This window comes from Mytilus galloprovincialis, chromosome 6 (assembly GCF_965363235.1).
Source record: "Mytilus galloprovincialis chromosome 6, xbMytGall1.hap1.1, whole genome shotgun sequence".
NCBI classification, from domain to species: domain Eukaryota; kingdom Metazoa; phylum Mollusca; class Bivalvia; order Mytilida; family Mytilidae; genus Mytilus; species Mytilus galloprovincialis.
Genome location: NC_134843.1, coordinates 16057978 through 16082222, shown reverse-complemented (window position 1 = coordinate 16082222; position 24245 = coordinate 16057978). Strand labels below are relative to the sequence as shown.

At 29.7% G+C, this 24245-nt stretch overlaps 1 protein-coding gene across 7 annotated transcripts in view; it reads right to left on the bottom strand.

Moving 5' to 3' along the window:
• Window positions 1-471: 471 nt before the first annotated feature.
• The window catches only part of LOC143079060 (rho guanine nucleotide exchange factor 11-like), a 102627-nt gene continuing 78853 nt past the window's right edge, over window positions 472-24245 (bottom strand). For all 7 annotated transcript variants that reach the window (XM_076254206.1, XM_076254213.1, XM_076254208.1 and 4 more), the window contains 19 exons: window positions 24230-24244; window positions 21727-21795; window positions 21191-21366; window positions 20453-20596; window positions 19677-19756; window positions 18903-19028; window positions 18251-18368; window positions 17365-17546; window positions 16686-16935; window positions 15376-15451; window positions 14618-14707; window positions 13420-13571; window positions 11656-11762; window positions 11128-11224; window positions 10299-10393; window positions 8980-9033; window positions 6281-6509; window positions 4043-4588; window positions 472-3994 (listed from right to left, as the gene is read on the bottom strand). In XM_076254206.1, the coding sequence (XP_076110321.1) occupies window positions 3723-3994; window positions 4043-4588; window positions 6281-6509; window positions 8980-9033; window positions 10299-10393; window positions 11128-11224; window positions 11656-11762; window positions 13420-13571; window positions 14618-14707; window positions 15376-15451; window positions 16686-16935; window positions 17365-17546; window positions 18251-18368; window positions 18903-19028; window positions 19677-19756; window positions 20453-20596; window positions 21191-21366; window positions 21727-21795; window positions 24230-24244 (2878 nt within the window). In that variant the 3' untranslated portion in view covers window positions 472-3722. The remainder of the gene's footprint in view (window positions 3995-4042; window positions 4589-6280; window positions 6510-8979; window positions 9034-10298; window positions 10394-11127; window positions 11225-11655; window positions 11763-13419; window positions 13572-14617; window positions 14708-15375; window positions 15452-16685; window positions 16936-17364; window positions 17547-18250; window positions 18369-18902; window positions 19029-19676; window positions 19757-20452; window positions 20597-21190; window positions 21367-21726; window positions 21796-24229; window position 24245) is intronic.

Sequence of the window (24245 nt, the reverse complement as noted above, 5' to 3'; positions counted from 1 at the left end):
AAAACCTGTGACAGTTGTCTTCACTATTACTCATGCTGAACAGAGAAGCAGGAAATACCAATTGTTAACGATTTTGGTTTGACCTGGCCTGAACACACTACAACTAGACCACCTACTTAATATTATTTACAAAAAGGCACAAAATAAAAGCTTGCAAACATTTATGCCATTGAAATCAAGAAAATTAAAACTCTGTAGACATAAACCAATCTACCGTAAACAGTTTAATGTTCTGTGTGAGCCAAGGATCAGTGTTTAAGACCGTACTTTAATCTACAGTAAACAGTTTAATGTTCGGTGTGAGCCAAGGATCAGTATTTAAGACCGTACTTTAATCTATGTATAATGGTTTACTTTTTAATTCTGATTTTGATCATATAGAGAATTGTCTCATTGGCACTCATACCACATCTTCTTATATCTAATCAATTAATTTCTCCTTCATAATTCTAAATATCAATAAAAAGCCTGTTTTACTTAATATTTGTATTTTATTTTTTCCATTATTTCTTTGTCTGTACAATAATATTATTTCTATATACAACTGTACAAAGAGAGACGTCTAACAAATCATATACATTATTTAACCTTGCATCATCAGAGAAGACCTTTAGTCATATATTTGAGTAGACCTTTCAATATATATTTGAGTAGATCTTTCAATATATATTTGAGAAGACATTTAGTCATATATTTGAGTAGACCTTAGTCATATCCTACTCATAACACCTAACAGCAGCAAAAATTTACACTAGAACATTTCTTTAACCAATCAAACGACTGGAGAATCAATTAAAGTAAGAATGTTGGAAAAAGTCAAAATACTGACTGGAAAAAAGCTGTTTGAATAAGTGAAAATACTGACTGGAAAAAAGTTTAAAAAAACATTTCTCTTATGAAATAGTTTTAAGAAAAAGGTAAAACCAACATTATATAGGGGAAATATAATTTTTATTTTTTATTTTATTAAAGGATGTTAAGTACTTGTTTTTAAAGTATGAAACCTTTGCATTAACTATACATTCTAGCAAAAGTTATAGAGCTATTCCAGTTAACATAATATAAAGAACTAGATTATATTGTTTGTTCAAGGCTAATGGTAAGGGTTAATTATCAAAGCTTTCATACTATGCACTATTAAATGGATAAAAAAATCAACATCATTTCAGCATATTTTGTAATTCATAATCAACATTAAATGAATTACAACAAGTCAAACCGTATCAGAAACGAAACCATCTGTCCAATGCAATACCTGTGTATTATGAACAGGTGTTCCCTGTAGTGTTAATGTAATTATAGAATAATGATGTATAAAGTTTGGTCACATATTGCACAATTAATGGATGATTAACTCACTCTAAAAAAAGTTTGAGAGGTTGTGCCTCCCATGTCAATAAACTATCATGATGTACCAAATAATTTGTATTCTCAATAGCTTCAATCTGATATAATGCTTTGTTTTGTTTTAATGTATATATAATATATATCCTTTTCCAAATAGTTGAAAATTTCAAAGTTATAAAAATAATTTAATTAAAACTAATAGAAAACTTCAGAATATACTGTGCTACATATTTTCAATAACATAAATTTTGTAGTCAAAACTGGTGTTCAAAGATTAAATCTATTAAAGATTATTCTAAATATATTGCTGATTCAAATTTTTCAAGGAATACTAATTTTTTGTGGATTTGGTAGTTTGAATTTAGTACTACATGTTTAAATGTGTTAAACAAAGTACAAATTAAATATACACTTTTAACATGTTTTACGAAAAATTAGTTAAAATCACAAAAACAGGTATCCACCAAAAAAAATCTTTTTTTTCTTCATCCAGTAAAAATGTAAATATTTGAAAGTAATTTGACCTTTAAACTTTTAATTCTGATTACTACTTTTCCATTTCTCAAACCTCCAGAAAATATAACAGACATTTCGAGCAAATAATCATCCATGAAACAAATAAATAAAAGTTAGAGATTAACGAAAAATTGTAGCAAAATATTATAACTTGATATACCATTAATCAAAACACAACCATAACTAGGTTAAATCTTTGAATATATAAAAAAAAACATTACACTAAAAAATATGTTTCCTATTGCAAGATTTTTATTTTGGTAAATTTCTAATAGTTTCAAAATGCTTTATACATAAATAACCATTATTATTTGTTTGCTGACCTTTAGACCAGTTCTTTATTCTACTGCAACAGAAAACATTCAACTAAGTTTGGGCCTTAAATGAAAGACATTAACAATAATCACATACAGTACAACTTGTCTAAAACAAACTACCAGTATTCATTATCATTAGCAGTGGTTTCATAAAATCACACACAAAAAACCTAAAGATACAAAATTTCAAAAAGGACATGCTCCAAAACGTTTTATTTAATTATAATTGTCATATACTAAAATAAAGTCCTTAAAATGAGTTTACTTTCATGTATGATACAAAAAGTCTTTTACACTACCTCTGATATCATATTTTTAAAGCAAAATGGAAAGTCAGTATCACAATGGTAAGCTAGGTTAAACTTTAAAATAAGTAACCTTTCAGTTATCAATATGTTCTCAGTTTGAAATAACAAAAGAAACCAGACCAAATTTTCAAGTCTTCCAAAAACTTCATTTGCTGCACTTTATTCACCAAAAAAGGTATTTATACTTATTTATTTTTTAAAGTGAATTTAATTCACAATTGATGTTCAAAGTTAAGAGAAATAAAAAAAAGTTTCTCTGACATATAAATCACATACAATGCTTTAATACAGTGAGTAAATTCTAAGAAACTTTAAAACAGTATAACAATAAAGTCTCTAGTCTGAAATTCCTATTGTACATATGATACAAATATACATATGGATAAATAATTGTCAAAATTGTTAACACATAAATAAACATATGATAAACATAATGACCATGCTACAGAAATTCAAACTTTATAAAACAGTAACAAAACTGTCCCTCATGAGGACATGCGTATGATTGATCCATGTGTTTATAAAATCTATCACATGATCAACTATTGCATCAGTAGAAACACATAAGCTCTGTTTATAAATCATCATTTTGAGAAAAAGGGAGATAATCATCATTTTGGAAAAAGGGGAAATAATCATCATTTTGGGAAAAGGGAGATAGTTCATTTAATCTTGTCTGTTTGTTTGTCAACACTGTCAAGCAAGGTTGAAAGATTTTATGATCTCATGTATTATTTCTGATTTTTCTGATGGACTCATTATAAAGACAATTTTTTAATACATTTTCCAATTCAATATCTACAAATGTTAATTGTTAAGCACTTTTCAAAAACAAAATGAATATATATTTTAATAATAAATGGATTGGTAGCACTATGTTATACTATTAAACATTTTGTATGGTGCAATCGTTTTGTTCAACCATTCTTAATGGCAAGCTTTTTCTTTATTTAATTTTTTTTATTTCATCGTACTGAAGATCTTTTTGACAACTTTAGTTTAAGTCAATTAAACTGCATTTGTGTTGTTTAAACACAGAAAATGTTCAATTTAAGAAACCAGACTTAAGGTTAAGAGTTTTGGCTTAAATGAAGCATTTTCAGCAAGAACAGAAAAATGGGGAAAAATATCATACCAAGGCTTAAAATGGTATTGACAAACAACAGAAAGTTTGTGTCATAAGAAAAGCACCAAAACACATTACCAGCATGTGACCCTATCATGTGACATAAGACTATGAAGAAGGTTCTATTGTCTGGTTATCACTAATATTTGCATCAGTACTTTTTTCTATGTTTTCATTATTGTCAGCTTCTGACTTTTCTGTATCAGATATTTTGCTACTCTCACCATTGAGTCTACTTTCACTTTCAGTGACAGTTTTATTTTCCTGAGATTTATCATTTTGTTCTTGGATTTGTTGTTTACTTTCTTCCGTTTCATTTGAAATGTTTTCGGATTTTGAATCCTGTGTTTCTTCATGTTTTTCAGATTCATCTGATTTAGGTATTTCAGATTCATCTGATTTAGGTATTTCAGATTCATCTGATTTAGGTATTTCTGATTTCTCAATTTTTTCAAAATCATTGTCACTACTTTCTTCAGTTGTTTGTTCAGATTTGCTTTCTTCTTTTCTTTCTGTTTCTATATCTGGCTGATTTGATATTGTTTCACTGTCAGAATTTGTATCATCGACATCAGTCGATACATCGTCATTCAGCGACTTATGATCACTGTCGTGGAATTCTTTAGGAATATCACAGCTTTCATTTGTAGTATTGTCCTTAATTTTAACCTCTTCTGTTAAAGAATCTTGTTTATTGTCGTTAGATAATGAGTCTAAATCTTGAACTTCCTCAACTAATTCTGACTCGGTTTGAACATTAGATATATGCAGCACTTCAGTATCGAGAAGTAAATCATTTTCTGGAATTTGTGGAGCATCTAAATCCTCTATTGTCTCTTCATCTGAGGGTTCAATTTCTTGAAGGTCACTTGTGTCAATGCACTGAGGGATTTCAGTTGCTATGGCAACTTCTGGTTCAATAAGTTCTGTGGATTCTTCCATCATTGGGATATCTTCAGTACTATCCGATTCAGCTGAAACAAAATAATGTAATTATTATTCTTTGAAACAAGTATATTGGTGTTCTTTATCAAGAACCTGATGTTCGGTGATTGTAATTTGTTGATGTGATTTATAAGTGTTTCTCGTTTCTTGTTTTTTATATAGATTAGATCATTGGTTTTCTCGTTTGAATAGTTTGACACTACTAGTTATTTTTTAGGCCTTTTCTTGCTTGCTGTTCGGTGTGAGCCAAGGCTTCATACTTTGCCCTAGAATGATTTTTCTTTTATAAATTGTGACTAGAATGGAGAATTGTCTCATTGGCACTCATACCAAATCTTCTTATATCTATTTAGTCCTAATTTTAGTTTGTGATGGAGTTAATGAGGCTTTACTTGTGATTATGAAACCTAAGGTATTAATTCACGACCTTTGACAAGATATAAAGACACAAAATAATTCATAACTGCAACTTACATATAATTCATATAAATCTGTGTGTTTTTTTTTTTAATTTTAATCCATCTTTCCTTACAATAAACTTCAGAAATAATGCTATTATAGTTTGATGTGTATGTTTATAAGTGTGTCTGATGTGTATGTTTATAAGTGTGTTTGATGTGTATGTTTATAAGTGTTTTTGCTTTGTGTTTATTAGTTAAGATGACATTACAGTTATGACATACAATGTTTTAAACTGACCAGAGAGGTATCAATATATCATAGTTGATGTGATGTTTAAAAAAATCCTGTGAATTCATTAATTTACGTTATTACCACTATTTGTGGATTAGTAGAAAAATCTATTTTCAGACATTTGCTTACTTCTGCAAACAATACTATGTAAATTTTATAGTGTGTTGAACATCTTCAATCATTGTTTGTCTATACAAATGAAATCAAAGAAATTTGCACCCCACAAATAAATATGAATTATTCAACAGTGCTAAATTATTAAATTTTTCATGAATTAGTTTATAATATCTCTTTGCAGCATCGGTTTTTCAAACTTATAAATATGAGCATATCTTATACAGGAAATGTCTGTACCAAGTCAAGAATATGATGGTTGTTTTCCATTCTTTCCAATATAATTTCTATATAGCTAAATTACTTTACAGTTCTTCTATAAAACCATGCAAAACAAAACATCGATCAACTTGCTTGCTATGCTTGCTTGGTTGTTTGCAAACAATAGGTAGAGGGAGTTTTTGTCTGTTTTAATATATACTGGGATTTGATTGGACAATCAGAATTGACATGAAATGAATTTAATGTTTATTGTCCAATCATATTCCAGTAAATAGTAAACAGACTGAAATAAACTACCTACCTGTTGTTTACAAACATCCAAACAAATATAGCAAGCAAGTTAATCAATTGTTTGTCTTGCATGCTTTAATAGAAGAACTGTAAAGATTTTCGTATATTAGTGTTTTCAGATATTGAATTTCATATTCCAATTTTGAATTCCGATAAAGAGTTGTCCAGTTTGAAACCAAGAATTCAAGAATTCTGATCTCAAATAAGCCTTCTAAATTTGTGCACATGTTATTCTACATTTTGACTGTGTACAATGGTTTGGAACATTACATATCAAAAAGCCAAATTAACGAACAAATCTAATTGGCAAAGTTTCTCTAAAGCCAATTTTACAGACAAATCTAGATGGCAAAGTTTCTCTAATTACTCTAATCTCTAATAAACCAGCCTCTCGTTATTACCTTCATCTCTTTGCTGTGGTGTGCCATCATCTGAAGATAACGTTGATGTCTCCGACACCAAACTTTGAGGTCTTTCACGCTTGACACTTTCTAGTGGTGCCACTATATCAGGTGGAGATGTAGAAGATACTTTTCTTTGGATTTCCCTCAGCATGTTCAGTTCATCTTGAGCAGCTTTAAGTTCCATTCTTAACCTCTCTCTTTCCTCATCCCGATTTCCAACTACTGCCTATAAATTTTGTAGAAAAACAAAATCAATTAAAAATTAAATTAAAAGAAAAGACAGAAAGGACCACTTAACAAAATCCAAAATTAATCTAATGTTTTTCTTTAGAACCAACAGGATTTTTTTCAACAGATGATCAAAATTTATAACTTAAAACTTTTCTAGAATGCACTGGGATATATCTACATGTTTGCCTATTCTAAACTAGAAGCTCTAAGAAGCCTGTATTGTTCACCTGGGTGTTTTGCATAAAATTGATACAATGCATCAGTATTTCTGTGTTTGGTGGAGATGAAGAGTTTTGTAAAAGTTAATGAAGGTCTAGCGGAATGTGATAAGAATGTTACATTGAGATAAGCTAAAAAAAAAGTTGTATATTTTCTGTAAAAGGTATAACTTGAGTTCCAATGCAATGCATGTTTTTCAATAACAAAATTATTTCATAATGAAACTTCATACCAGATCTGACGTTTCTGAATAATTGGCAGTATAAATATTCATACACTATAACCTTGATCTTTTTTATTTACACAATTCAAATCATCCGTTAAAGAGATAAAATTGTATGATTAACTTCAAGGACCATATTTTCTGTCAAACCTGACAAAATATACTGAATTGATTCAAAAACCTAGTTTTGTGATAACTTAATCTTACTACAAGTCCTTTTATATATGGAACTGCATGCAGATTATTTAAAAAAAACTTTAAATGAAAATAAATTGTAATATCTACACTATTCTATATAAAATAAATCTGTACTGAATACTGTTAAGCTTTCATCTTAAATGACCATCTACTTCTAAAAACTCAAGTGGAATAACTAACAAACTGGATTCATATATTAATTCTATACAAATCCTTGCTAACACTATAGAAATTATAAATATAATATTTAAAAAAAAAGGGGGGGAGAGTTAAAAAATAAACGACATGGTTATAGAGTATAACAATGCAACTAAATGAATTATTTCAATCTGTAGAAAGCAGAAATGGGGGAAAAGAATCTTTTCCAAATAATAAACCTCATACTTCAGAAAATGAAAAATAATTAAAAAAAACTTCACTCCTCAAAATTCAATCACCCAGGAAAAGAATGCATGCAGATTTTCTGGTGTTCTAAATAATCATTAATATAGATAATTAAGATTAAGATAATTAAGATTTTCCCTGCTGAGACAAGTGCTATTTTACTGATTTATACATTTATTCTATACCCCTTTTAATATTGACAAACCACATAGTTCTTGCCTTTTTCTAATTGTCTCATTGTGAAAAGATTCATAGAAGTACTCATATCTGACACACTCGTGTACAAAAAAAAATCCTTATAAAGGATTTCAACTAGTTAGGTATTTTAGTTCACATGAAAAAAATACCCTTATAAAATTTTAAATAAATATAAATTTTAATTGAACAATTTTACCTGAAGGTTAAGAGTTTAAATTTATGATATAAAATATAATTACCTGATAGTCAAGTATCAAAAAGTTTATGTAGCAATCCATTAACCAGTAGGTCAAATCTAAAATTTTATGTTACAAAAATTTTCCCAAAAGGTCAAGTGTAAAATGTCAACCTTTTGTTGATATTGATGTATCCACATGAAAAAAATATAAATAACATAACTTGTTATAAGATGAAAAATTCTATCGAGGTGAAGATTATAAGACAGTCAAGGTCAAATGAAGTTCTCTCTGGTATACAACACCTTGTCCTAATATGATAAATCTACATGCCTATAAAAAGATATATGAAAAGATGAAAAGGTCCCGTCCCTTTGACATTCCTTAATAAAAAAAAATCAACAATTTGACCTCAAGGTCAAAGGTCATATATGACTGAAGATGGCATGTGACACATTGTCTTATGGGGATACTTTTGTACACTGACATATTGTAAGACTTTATAAATAAAAAAAAAAAATTTTTAATTTTGGCCATGAGACAGCAGTTTGAGAACAAGAACAGATGTTCATAACAAAAGGAACATTAGTTTATATTTTTATATTTAAAAAAAAAACTCCAGACACTATTGATAAAGTCCGGCCTTTTTGAGAAAGTAACATAAACTTAGTATGGTAAATATAGTTTGGTGACTTATCAATCAAACTAAAGATCTATTACCTGGAAAGCAATACCACATAAAAATAATTGTTGCCCTATTATCTGTTTTTCTTGGAATTACCAATTGGTCAAGTACAACAAAAATCATTTTATCAAGCTCTGTGATTGCCTAAGCAAAAAATTTCAGGACAGCACATTTTAATGGTATGAAGTTACATCTCTCTTGAATATACTGCAGTTTTCCAGACCAACGTAAAATTTACCAATTATTTCATAAGCATGCCAACATGAAATAAAAATAGGCAAGCCATTGTTGCAAATATTATTGTGTTAATATAAACTTATTCAAATATTGCATATAAAATATCATAATTAGTATCGCAAATTCATGAATGCTGATCACTCACGCCCGATTCATTCTGTCCAGCTGCCCGTAGAGCATGATATGCCCTCGTCTTCTCCTGAATAGTGAAAACAGTAAATCTAACAAAAAATTCCTCTTGACTTTACAAATTATGAAAATGACTTTGTATACTGTCAATATATAATCAACTACAGACATAAAATTGAAGAGTCCTCTTTCAGGTTCTTAGTAAGATTTATAATTTATTCCCTTTCTTAACTAACCCTTTGTTTAACATTTCTCTTTGAAACAGGCACTATTTTTTCATATCTTTTTTAATTAACCCAAGCCATATATTTTGTAAAATCCAACATACTTCTACATTAAAGTATGAAAGGTCTTTATTCAACACTATCCACAGGTCCTAGCCCTCTCATATTTTTGAAACCTTGTTTTTAAATGAGCAAGACATGTTGAATTCCGCTGCACGATTTTTAATTAGAAGAATGAGGTTAACATTTTCATGTTATAAAAAAATCTCATTTCCTGGATTATTTTTTCAAAAAAGGAAAAATGACAAGAGAAAATAACCCATGGTATTTCTTAGTCATAGCTTGAGCATCCATGAAGCAAACCAGTTAAATAACAAGTAACATTTGTGTGAGGAGCTATTATAGCAATGTTAGGCTCAGACAATACACATAATTTAAGCTATAAAATGTTGAGCTAATTAGATTTTTAGTGACAGTTGACATTAAACAATTAATTTCAGATTTTCAAAAAAAGTTAAATTTCCTGAAAAAATGGTTTCTGTGTAATTGCATGTATCATTTCTAATGTTGATCTAAATAAGTACCTTTTCACTAACTTTCATAAAAAAAAAAAAAAAAACACTCTGCATTCAGTCTGCATTCAGTCTATATAAATTTTTAAAATATCAAAAATATTTTTGGTCCTCTTAAATTTTTCCTTAACATATTTCAAAACTCATTATATCTAAACCACCAGTACAACATATTTTAACACTTTGACATATCATATCAGACAATTTTTACAAAGGACATTGAAAGCTACTCAATATTGCAACAGCTAAAATGATTGTGATACCATTTCATTATAAACTTGTTAGGTACAATTCTATATTTACTATACTCCTTTCTTACTTTGTAAACATATTCTAGATACAAACTTTTACTTAAACAAGAAATGAGTTAATTTCATTTCTACATGGAAATTAGTTTAAACATGAAATCAGTCTTTGTTTGGACTTGTTTTTTTACATCCAAATTTTACCACTAAGAAAGTAAGGAAGTCAAACCATGATTACACCTAACAAGTTTTTGATCCAATGAAACGATTACATATGATGATGCAATTTCTTACCAAAAGATTTGTGAGTATCTGGTTCATTCTATTAGCCATTTCCTTCAGTTTGTCCATGGGTATAGGCATCTGTATGTTCTCTTGCATTAGACCTGCTGAAAATATCAAGACCAGTCATTAAACAATTATTTATCAATTACACAAGCTTCACCATCATGTCAAGTAAGAATTTATCAGAAAGAATTTTTGAGTTAGTGTTTTAAGATCATGCTTATCAATACACACCATGCTTTGTTCAGTGCAATATTCATGCTGTTGATTTTGATGTAATATTCAATTGACTGATGCTTAAACAAGAATGTGTCCCCAGTACACGGATGCCCCACTCGCACTATCATTTTCTATGTTCAGTGGACTGTAAAATTGGGGTCAAAACTCTTATTTGGCATTCAAATAAGAAAGCTCTTATCATAAGGAACATGTGTACTAAGATTCAAGTTGATGGGACTTCAACTTCATCAAAAACTACCTTGCCCTACAAGTTTAACCTGAAACGGGACGAACGGACGCACAAACAGACAGTTGGACGAACGGACGTATAGACCAGAAAACATAATGCCCCTCTACTATCGTATGTGGGGCATAAAAACCGGTGAACGTATCAACTGTAAATTTCAATAAAATTATCCCAATTGGAAGTTGTAATAAATCTATTATGAAGAAATAATGTTTTCTGCACCATGTCAATAATAAGAGAAGTTAATAATCATAATCATATTTAAATATGCAGTACTTAAATGAATTAGCCTGTTCTTCAATGGTTTTATATAAATATGTTGGTGCCGTGACCAGGTTAACTTTTCTGATAATGTTAGTAGTGACAACATACATTCTCTATCACAAATTTCAATTATAAAACTGGAGCATTCCTCCATGGATTCCTGGATGGTGTTGTGTAACGATTCTGTTTCAGGAGACATAGGTATCTGTTGAAAATAAAATATTTAAACTTATCCATTATGACACAAAACATCATGAATTTGATTATTGATCAATTTCTTAAATTTTCTTTGCTTCATTTTAAAAACAAAATATAACATTTAAATTTTATTTATTATGGAACAAACTACTCACACTTGACCTGTTCAAATTCCTATTATACTACATGTATTACCCATATATTCTAGATATATTGGTTACTCATTTCTTATGATATTGCCATTTTATCCAATGAAATTGTTGTATCTAGTAAATGGAAATCAAGATGGAGTAACCAGGTCATTTCTGTAATATTCAGAGACTACATAAAGTCTCTTAAACCTCACTTGAGACAATTAATTGTAGATAAAAATAGAAAATGTTGGATAATGTTGACCATTATGTTTTCACATTTATGCAAGTTCTGACCAAGACTGACCTGTTCTAGACGATCCCTTTCATCAACATCATTAATAATTTGTGCCACCAGTCTTCGTTTTTCTTCCAAGTTTTCTTTAACAGCTTCATCCAACCTCCTTGCTCGTTCTAGACAGGTTAAAAACAAGCATGTAACATATCATGCAGGGGATAGGAAATCAACATGCTCTTAATGAATCGTAGGCTTGTATTTCTTTCAACTACTTCACCCGATTAATTAATTTTTGTGGGTACCAATTTTCATGGTTTAAGGAAAACTTGCCTTTTCTTGGATATGTAATTTCGCGGTTTTGTCAAAATCTGCATACAACCTAATAGCAATTTTGTAAAAATATGAAGCTACTTTGAAAATTCCAAATAAGCTATTTACTGCACGGATTGAAAAATATCAATGTTTGTTATGAATTCATCTCATTATCATGGCATTTTTGTTTAAATTAAATGATTTGTTGTAAAAATTTTTCAAAAAAGGTTCAAAATTGCATTTAATAATATTTATTTTTGTTCCTGCAAATACAAATTTGTAAATTGAGGACATTTGGTAAAAAGAATAATAATTTTAAAACGAAATGTGACAGAATGGTATCTTACAAAATGACAATATTAACAGTACAGGAAGTAGTTGAACGAAAAAACAAACACCTCCTATCTATAGATAGATATATCTATATATTATGTTTCAACATTAAGAATGGCTCTAGAAAAATACTTAGCCAAATATAATGCTTAAAATATAACATATCTAACTTTTAATAGAAGTTTAATACTATGTTTACACAGGCAAATTTCACTCACATTAAATTTATGATCAGTTGATTGATGGAGGCTTAAAATCCATACATGAATCTCTGGTGGATTCAGTATTTCAAAGAAAATTAAAAATAAACTTTTTATAAGGTTTAACATGAAATTTACATAATTTCACATGATTTTTCATGGGAGCAAAAATCACCTGTGTTAAATTATCTGTGTATCAAAAGGCAGAGCTACAGGAACAACGAAATTGTGAGCTATCAATTCAGAATTTACCAGCTATCAATTCAGAATTAACCTAAATTTTTGCCAGAAAACGTAAAATCTCACATAATTTCAGATATAGGTTTATATGTGTTAAAGACACTTCTCTACATGTCAGTTACTCTAAATTTCTACTTTATACATCTACATTTACTTTAACGTCATAACATACACGGATTATCAAATTCTCACAAATGGCTTGCTTCTAAAGCATGCTGATGTATGAAATGTTAGTATTGTTTTCCTTTCTGAATATTCAGTATTATGACATCAAATAGAGCCTACATTACTTTAAGAATATTTCCTGACATTTGAAAACAAAAATGTAGTTTTTAATCTTTGACATGAATTTGAGATTGAAAATCATTAATTGCATGCCAGATCCACAAAACATCAATAGAAGAGTTGCTTTCCATATATAAAGTAGCTATGGTAAAATATTGGCTCTTTTTATTTGCAGGATAATCATACTTTAATTCTATTTTTTTTCAAAGTGTGCAAAACTGTTTCTGAATTATCTGAATTACTTTTCATTGGACATCTGTAATTTCTAAGTAATAAAGGTGGTTTCTTGCAGTTTTATCTCAACTTGAAAGAAAAAAATGAAGCGAATCTGACAGAGAAAATTTTGAAGAAAGATAATTTTTTTAATTTTCTCCATCTGCATTCATAATCTTTTTTACAATTTTTCAACCAAATATAGATAAGTCTTAAAGTTAAATCAGCATAAAAATAATATAACTGGTACCTAATGGTGTGAGAACTGGTTCCGCTACAGAAGTAACAGGACTGGAAATGATTAATTTATCAGGTTGTTCTAGTTCAGGTTCCTGAGTTTCATCTGCTTGAGCCACCATATCAGAAGAAAAGATCCTTGTGGGTTCCTTGTTCTCCTCAAGTCTACAAATTAACACATACAGTTTGAATGTCCCTATTGTCTCTGTTGCCCCTCTTTCACAATTTAACAATAATACCACCAAATTTCAAAGGGCTAGTAAGCACTGGAGGAAGTAAAGATTGCTTTAATTTATCAATGGGAAGTCAAATTATACATTGCATTATATGAAGGAAGATAACTCCAATTTTCAAGATTACTTTAACATATTTCTAGAACAGGTATTAGATTCCTGCATCTTTCACAGGTTGTGTAATTTTCTTGAAAAGTATAAAATCATTGTGTGACTGTGAATATCTGAGCATAAGATTCATAAATATTTTTTTAGGAAATGTTCATGGTTATAATGTTTATAATATTATAATCAATGCACTTTATTTTGTGTTTCTCAGAAGTGTTGATAAACTTGGAAGATTTAGATATCAAGTCAGAACCATAGGGTTTTAAGGAAGTTTTTTGCTCAGTTTCAAAATAAATAGCTTTCCATAACACTTGTACATTTTGATAGGGGATTAACTGAGGAATCAAAAAAGCAAAAAAAAATATAAGGGTCAATGTGCTTGTTTTCGAGATATTAGCCATTGGAAGTTTGGCGGGAAAATGTCCTCTTTTGATTTTTCATAGCTTTATCATCATTGATTAGTTAAAGTTCTCAAAAACTATTTAAAAAATAAATAAGATTTTATCAGACATTTACAAATCGCTTATAATTATACATGTCAAAGATTTATAAAAAGAAAAATGGGGGTCCATGGGCAATTTTTTTAAGGCATTCAAATGAATAAAACCAGAGGATTCAGAAAATCTGACTAAAAAACCAGAGGATTCAGAAAATCTGACTAAAATTCCAAAACATGACAAGCAAACATCCTTAACTGCATTTCATGGAATCTTACAACCACTATCGTAGGTGGGGTATAATAATTCACAGGGACTTGAATTTATATTGATTTTACCACATGTTGGCCCATTATGCTATATATACAAGTGATGCTACATATTTCACCAACAGCAATAAAACCTTCTCTGACTTGTCAGGGGGTTATCTTACCTGCCAGGACTTGTAGAAGGTCTGAGTTGATTAGCAGTTGATTTATTTCTCTTATGTGAATCTGCAGACTCTTTGATCAATTTTATCCACCTGAAAGCAGAAATCACAAAGAGAGTTATTCATGCACACAACAAAGACATCTGATTGAAAAAGGTATCTATTTGAACCTGCAGGATCACCAACTTGAATTGTAATCACATTTTAACAACTCCATCACTTCTCTGCATTATTACAGATTTTTAATTCAGGTAAGTAAGAGTAAAAAATACTTTCTATTGTGTAGATTTTTCAGAGAGGAAAAAGGGGTTAACTTCACTTGTGTCCCCTTCTTTTTATTCTTTCCGCTGCTTAGTTTTTCTTGGTCTACCACAACTTGCTTCCTTGCCAAAACTTTTAACCTTTAGCTAATTTCCTATGTATGTAGAGCAAGACCCTGGTTAGCTTGCTCGCTTTGTTTGTATCTTGTACAATTGTAATTGGGATAATGTCCTATCAAATTTAAATATAATATATACAAGTTTACCTATGCTTATATATTGTTTGAAGATGTCAAACTTAATAACGAAGCTTGGGTAAACGTTTGGACAAACAAAGCAAGCAACCCAACCAAAGGTTTACTCTACAAGCATTAGGAAATTAGCTCTAATATCATCATAAATTATTGATTGGTAGTTGGATGTTTAGATGTACATTAGGATTGTTTGTACACTAGATGTGTAGTTACAAAGATATCTATGCTAGATCATTGAGTAACTTACTTTTTTTGTTCTTCTCCAGTATGAGCTGATAACTCATAAATCTGTGATTTAGCCACAACAAAAAAGGCTTTTTTATCTGAAACATATACAATATACATTTGAAAATACAATCAGATGATTTTTTGATAAACTATTACATTTTTAGTGATGGTTTCATTGTGACAAAAATTACCAGGCACGTGTATACTATGTTAACAATCTGTATTTATTTCTTTTGGAAGGAACATTAGCTGAAAACGTCTATGAATGGAAATCTATTAAGTGTTTCTAACTATTCTGTTAATGCTTTGGGTTTAAGCTCTCAATTTTTGTTATATATATTTCTGGTTACAAAAGTTTAGTCTCAAGTATATCTAATGAATTTCGTTCCAATAAAAAGTTAGTTTACACCTATAAATTTAGACATCCCCTATATCAAGACTTTTATTAAAACTATAACAGTACTATTCATTACTACCCTACAGCACAATTTCTACTGCAGGTGTTGGTTCCCCATATATAACTTTAATATTCCAAGCAAGCACCTGCTCATGATTTACACCTTGTCATTTACATAAAATCCATAGAGTCAGCGCTTATTTTAGCTGTGAAAAATATTGAGCACAACATATTACTCGTGTGATAATTGTTGAAAGTTTAACATAGACACTGCACGTATTCCTGTTTCTGTACTAGTATGACATACACATAAGTATAAGAACAGAAAATTCTAGACATTTTCAGAATTACACAATAGAAACCTTCATATTGAACTTTAATTTTCGTTTTGATTTAATGTTTTGTAGTTAAATTTTGAACAATTCCATAGTTGACCAAAGTTCATTCCAAACTACAAGCTATAGGAAGCCGAATCACTCTTCAAGTGAGCTATATAGTATACTGATATTTAGGAAGATATCAAGATAAGAAATCATTGACAAAAATTCTTCTGATGATTTTTTGTGAAATATACGAGATGCACAAATTCAGAGTAATCACATAGATCAAACATGGCTGAATAAAAAAATGTGATGACATCAACAAAATATAGCTCAATTTGTCTTTTCAGAATCTCAAGGACTATGGGTAATCTCATTGTTCGTACACCAAAATGAAAATAACCTTACGTCATTGGTTGAATTTCTATTGTTTAGACTTTTTTTAAACAAATCACAACATTTTGGTGTACACTTTTGAAAATATTACCCAGAATGCATTAGATTCTGAAGGGAATTGGTCCAGTCGAGGCGATATCTTAAGATTTCATTGTCTTTTCATACATAAATGACACTTTTGTATTTATACAGGTAAACAAACTTCTCTTTACATACCTGTTGCTTTACTGTTAGCTGCCAAAACAGAACTTAATTCTAACAACGGACTAAACATGTATTTACTATCATCCTTCCCCGCCACAAGCTGAGTACTTTGAAATTTTAACACTAATTTTTCATCCTGTTTTTGTAATAACACTAATACATCCTCTAACAAAACAACATGAACATCAACAGTTTTTCTTTGGTTTATATTCCACGTCAAAACTCCATCATACACTAATTTATGTTTCGTTAAATCTAATTCCTGAAAAATAAAATAATGACAAGTTTAATTTTTTATATCAGATTGCAGATATAACTGAATTTCTGCTTTTAACCAGATAATAGATTTTAAATGATTTCATTTTAGTGCTAAAATCCAGAAAAAGTTTCTTATTTGTGAGATATTGAAAATATATATTCTATGACCTGCACAAAGTTATTCATGATCAGGGACTTAAACTGAAAGTATAAAGTTTAAATTGTTGTTGTTCATTACTTCATCATTCTCATAATATCTTTAAAATACTGTAAACCAACTAGATGTGAAAAATAAATCATGGCTTATATGTGAAACTATGAAAATCTTCAACATAAATATATCAGAAATTCAAAAATATAAACACTAATTCTTCTGTCTTATGAATATTTTTTTTAACAATTATTCTGTAATTCCTATTATCACTGTACTTACCTTCATTTTTTTATAATCAAACTCATCAGTTGAAAGACCATCTAACTTTTTCTCCACTTTGCGTTGTAAATGTTCTAACTTATAATGATTTTCATATTCTTTAACGGCTTGATTAACATATTCTAAGATATGTTTACTACATTGTAATGCTCTCTCTAATTTACTATGTTCTTCTGACTGGGCTGCAACAAACATTTAAATTTACAATTAATAAATTGATAACACAGCTATGTATTTGATGGGGCCGATTTGATGAGACCAAAAGGTTCACTAAATTGTCAATTTAATCTGTATTTACAAATTATACAGCTCTGAGCAAATAAAGCAAACAAGCCTACCAAAGTTTTAATCTACAAGCATTAGGAAATTAGCTTTATGGTTTTCAAGATTTTGCACATGAATCTCATGTATATTTTTTTTTTTCTTATTTCAGATTGCACTTTTTTTTTGCTTTGTGTGGAGCATCATCAGTTCTCAATTTTCTGGTACCAATTGAGTTTTATGCTTATAGTTTTCTTACTTACTTACTTTCTCATACTTATATATGGGTATAGACTTGATCTAGTTGATGTTTAATTGTTCCTCCTTGCAGAAGTTCCTTTAAGACTTAAATATCTGCTCCTTTTTTGAACAATATTCTATACTAGTTAGTACAGTACAAATGCAGTAGGAGCAAACACTTAAATATTTCTTTCCATTGATTTTTTACTTTGAAAAGAAGAAACTCTACAAATAATGTTGTCATATCTGTAATGTTTGGTTTATAATTGATTCTTTGACCACCCTAATAAGTACCATTAAGGAATACAACAGTAGAATAACCTACCACTGGTATATTTCATAAGGCTTTCTATCAATAACGGATACTTAGTTAGGAAATACCTACCACTTGTATATTTCATAAGGCTTTCTATCAATAATGGATACTTAGTTAGACGCATCATTTGAGTAGGAATGAGATCTTTTAACTGGAGACGTCGCATTAAATTACTACTCTCAGCAGCCTATAATAAAAATGAAAGTGTTTGTAATTACTAAACTGTAAAGATTGCTTCAATTTATCAATGGGAAGTAAAATTAATTATTGCATTGGTTGTAGTTGATTCAACAGCTTTTCTAGACAAAGGAAGATAACTCCAAATTTTAAATGATGATTTTAACAATGAAATCATTTATAATTTTAAAACATATATTAGATTCCTGAACCTTGCAAAATTTATGTAATTTTCTAGGCAAGTGTAACATTATATTGTGCCATGACTACTTTCAAATTTCCTACTAAAATTGTCATCAGCAGTATTTTGTAGACCCAAATACTGATTGATTGTTGATTGCTTAACAGTGCCAAATATGTCAAGCATGTTCGAAAGATATAGACCAGAATAATACTTGTGATAATCCTCAAATAAACAAATATCAAAGTCATCAAAATTAAAACTCTTGTCAATTATACATTTTCATATGCAAGAGTTAAAGAACCTGATAATGCAGGTTTTACTGTGCAATGAACAGATAATACAAAAGTTTGTTATACTCACAGCAAGAAAACTTGATAATCTAGAATCTTTCTTCTGCCGAGATCGTAATGATTCTAAAGCATGTGACTGGTTACGACAATATATGGCACAGCCATTACGGAATGCTTCACCTTCCTCCGCATCAAACTGAAAAGAAAAGGATTTATACTATACAGTCGACTCTAATTATCTCGAAGTCAGTCCGACCATAGAAATATTTCTAGACATCCATATTTCAACTCAAACAAATACAGGAAGTATGACAGACCCAGGCAGGCAACTCTTGCTTTGCTTGGTAAGGCTAAAATAAATCCTAGTGGAAATGTGTTGGGTATCGTTATTCTGGTCTTATGTCAATGTATCCTTATGTAATTGGTTTTTTATAATTATAATAAAATTGTATTTTTCCTTTGTACAGCAACTCATTTTCTTATGGATTTCAGCCGACAGCATACTATTTTACATTGTTTCATAAATGAAGATATGATTGGTATTCAATAATTTCTTAATTTGTTTTTTTAATTATTCCTATTAGAACTTTTAAATGTACACATATATATATTGTAATTGCAGCTCATAGTGACAATTTCCACAACATAGTTTGAAATTAAATTTTGTAATTAAAATTTAATAGTGCTGATCTGACGTGGTACAACAACAAAAAACAGAAAAAGTTAAAATATTAAAGCAGCTTTAAAAGATATCTCATCAGCAATCATGGCATTAAAACTTCCCATCAAGAAGTTGTATAAATTTGTGTGATATAGTATATGAAACCACTTGATCAAACCTTACCCTCTTCACTAAAATATCTGCTACATCTCCAACTACTGGATTTTCTTTTCTCTTCCTCTTCATTTCATCATTTAATGAAGCTTAAATAAAGTATAATGCAGAAGACTCAGAATATACTATGGATTTATTGAATTTTTGTGGTATTGTTTTTTGTGGGTTAACGTATAAAAATTGTATTTTTGAGTGTATTTGATATTTTGAGGATATCTTCCTTACCCAGACACATTATTTTGACTTGGTGTTGAACAGCTTTTCTTATTACTCCTAAATGCCATTTGCAAATACCATTTTTCAAGTCTTTGTGTTTGTCCTGGCCTTGGAACTACCCAACAACCTTCTCCACTTGAGGGAGCACACTACCAGGAGATAACAGAAGCAGTTGTGTACCAAAATGTGTCTTTTTAAATATTTTCCCAACCATTTAATCTGCTGCTCTACTTAAGATGATTCTATCAAATTGGAAATGCTTATCTCTTTTTTGCTTGAAATAACTTCACAAAATTTTTAATATGAACAAAACAGGATTTTTCTCAATATCGCAAAAATTAAAATCGTGTTTTTGTCTAAAATAACAAAATCGCAATAATAAATTCAAGCAATATTTCTGAATTTACAGTATTTAGTAGTATCATATATATGTTTCTTATTTTCAAATTGGATAAAAACTAATTTCACCTTTAAACTCATAAAGCTTTCATTGACTTATAAAACATTAAGATGAGCATGAAAGAAATGTTGTATACTTTCTAAAACAAATATATTCTATTTAAACTTACTGTGTAATTTGAGAATATCTTCAATATTTGGAAACAAGGCCTTGGTCAAATTTTCATTGACATTGTCATTAATCATAGGCTTATAAAACAACATCTCTAAAATCTTCAAATTCTTAACATGTGTCTTTTCTGTGTAAAATAATTCTGAAAATAGAAAATACTTATATGTAAACAAAAGGAAATACAATACACTGTTAAACAGTTTTCTGATGTAACTCCTTATAGACACAACACTTTCTCTTAGTTGTTTCAGAACATGTGAAAAGAACTATAAATGGAACAGTTAAAATCGAAAATGCTTAAAGATAATCAACCAATCTAAGATTTAGCTTTATATATTAGAATACAATGTTTGATTTCTCGCCAGACTTATTATACTGATAATCCTTCATGGCTTTGTTCTTCTATTCACTGTTGTGGTGTGAGCGTCAATTTTCAAAAAATTTGGCTCAAAAAACTTTTCATATAGATACCAGGATTGAAATTTTGTATTTTCCTCTACAAAGGACTCATCAGTGACGCTAAAAGAAAAAAAAATCAAATGTGTCTTAGGGGCTGTCTTGCAGGAAATAGATAATTCTTTTGTTCCTTGTTGAAGGCCACATTGTGACTTTGAGATGACGAACTGCAATAAAAGCTCTGATTCTTTGCTTTTATGTTTTTGTTGTGCGTTTACTGATTTTGTGTCATGAACAGAAACTGAATATCCTTTCTTTTCCTTTAATATAATAAATGTACCATTTATGACTTCTTGTCTCTTTCTTTCCTTTGGTTTAAGCTTTCTATATACTTCCTCTGATAGCACTTCCTTCAGGGGAGGTAACTCTGATTCTACCTCGAAATCAGAATCATTCTCTACACTCTGTGGGATGTTGTTCACAGCTTCTACTGAATTACTGGGACTTTCTGCACTCCTGTGTTATAAAAGAAATCATATCGTTTAAGATTTTGAATCAAGAAAATTACTGATGTATCTTCCTCTGAACTACAAACTTATATCAATATTGGAAAATGTAGAAATGTTCAATAACTGGTAATCAAGAAAATGCATTTAAATATTGTTCACTACTTTTGACAATTTTTCTGAAAAAAAATTTAGTCAGGTGAATTATTGAACTATGTAGCAATAAATCATGGATTTTTATCAACATAAAATACATATAAATAATGTCTTTTTCCAGTTTTCTTGAACTATTTTAGAAGATTAGATCACTCAAGATGGCAAAAGAGTCCTTGGCAAAACAATAGAGACTTGTTAATTCCATTGCACTTACTTTAAGCTGGACGTAGACGAACTTCCAGAATTCAAAACTCGGGTAAGATTCTCGTCCACATCAACATCACTACAAGTACATAAATTCAATTAATAAAGTTTCATCACCATTTCATGCATATCCTGGGATAACACACTTTGGTAAGAGATGAGATATAAATAGGATTCAGGGACTTCCCCAAAAAAATGTCCAGTATCCAGCTGTTCAACGGTGAGTATCTAAACATTTTTCAAAGATAAGTTTGTAACAAAAATTTTACGAATCTCATGGTAAAGTTTTTTTTTTATCTGAGGAAAAAATAATTTAAAAAAAAGTAAATTAATGTCCCTTTACTTTCTCACATCCCTATTCCACAATATTTAATGGTTCCTTTACAGTCTGCACCAAAATCTTTTCTGCAAGCCCTAAGACCCATATTCCTATATTTCTCTTATGTATCTTAACAAAATTTTGCCAAAACTTACTAGTCAGAATAAAGTTTTTTTTCCAAGTCTAGGACGTTAGACAAGTAGCTTATGGTGCAGACTGCTTCTATGGTTTTAACAACATTGAAAGACTTAGATACTTAAAGACTTATATAAAATTAATATTTTTCCTGCACATGCGAATGAAATGAAAAGGTGACTAAATGGGAATTGTGTTAAAATATACGAATATACATTTTCAGACAGAGGATTCTGTTCCTTGACAGAGTTCAAATAAAGAAAGTTAACACAAAAATTTGTCTCAACAAATAAATAAAAAAATATTCTGAAGAAAATGTACCATATATATTCTAAAAATCTACACAATTAGGGAAAATGTCAACAGTTCTTACTAAACAAATAATCTTAAGATTTCAAGATTTTCAATTAAACATTGAAAATTATGTAAATTTAAGATTCTAATTGGTTTGTTTTTTTTTTACATTATACAGCATATAAGTAGTGTTTGCTTTTGATAAATTCACCAGAATTTAAAAAAAAAAAAGGGTTCTGGGAAGAAAAAAAATTTGCTATCTATCAAAGACAATACCAGGTACCCAGGCCTTAAAGGAAGGGTGTTATAAAAGGAAGGATAATATATTAGTACCATGCTTTAGACCCTGCCAATATATAACTTTGACATTCTCAGTGCTTAATGATGAGTGGTTATTAATACTTTCTGTTTTAAGAAATTAATCCCATCATATAACACTGAAAATGCTTTCAAATATCTTGGAAGGGTCTAATTAAATTATTTAAGGAGATTACAGGATTATAGGAACATCTTGTAATGTGTCTCTATCATACAAATCACAGATTTGAAAACTTATTAAAGTTGTTTTCGCTTATATTATAAACCTCTCATTCAGATAGAAAGCAAACAAAACATAATACATCCATGAAATAAAATGCAGTAATAATCATAAAAGATATTTTTTAAAGAACAGACCAGAAAGCAAACTAAATAATCACTTTGATATCAGTTCAGGGGAAGAAATGAACAGATAGTCTGACAATCACACATAATCATCACCTAAGCTTATCTTTTTGCTCAACTTATCACACACAAAATTCAAAAACCATAGCTTTGAAAATTCAGTGTAAACTGTTTGAAGTTTAGCTGCAGAACCGAAGCTCTTAGGTCCTTATGATATTTATTGACAATCTGCAGACCCCATAGCTCTTAAGGATATTATCATACGTCATAAGGACCTAAGATCAAGTGGTCTGTAGCTATTAAATGCCTTACACTGTGTGTATCAGGAATGTCAAGTCATGAAAGCATAACCAACAGTTGTCATTCCATCAAGTTCCTTAATGAGAGCTCCCAGAGTGAACAAGATATCCTGTATGAAATTATTGTCATGGAGTTGGGTTTTTTTTAAAAAGACTAAGGCTCTAAAAATGTGACATTGCTTCTGATCTCTGATGTAACTTTCAAATTAAACAGGCGTTCTGGGAGTATTGCATGGCAATATATAGTCCCCTACCAGTTTAAAATTCATTATACTGGAACAACATGCTATCTTGATCCATATCTTGTCTTGATGAAAACTATATACCAATTATCAATTCAAAACCTTCAAGCATGACAAAAAAAAGTGCCGAAAACTGATTATTTGAGTGAATTTTCTAAGATAAAAAAGGACCATAACTCTACATAAAATCATCAGACCGGAACAAAATTTGAACTAGATCTGTATCTGGACATGATTCAACTATATACCCAAATATCTGATTTGCTGGACTGACAGATGGACAGACAGACAGATTGAGTACAAACCTAAAGTCCCATTCGACTTCTTGGTCAATCAAAAGGCCATTTAGTCTTTCAATTTACCCCAGGCTGCATTCAACATACCTATAGTAAACCTTGACAGCAAAATGCTGCAAAAACTATTTTTTTATTTCACAGGCAGTACTGTGTACGAATATGTTTAATATTGAGACTACCGTGTTCATTTCTATCCCTTATTATCAGTACATGTGTCTAACTATACACAAGCTGTATAGAACATCACCAGAGTCATTACACTTACCCTGCCGAGAGCTTTC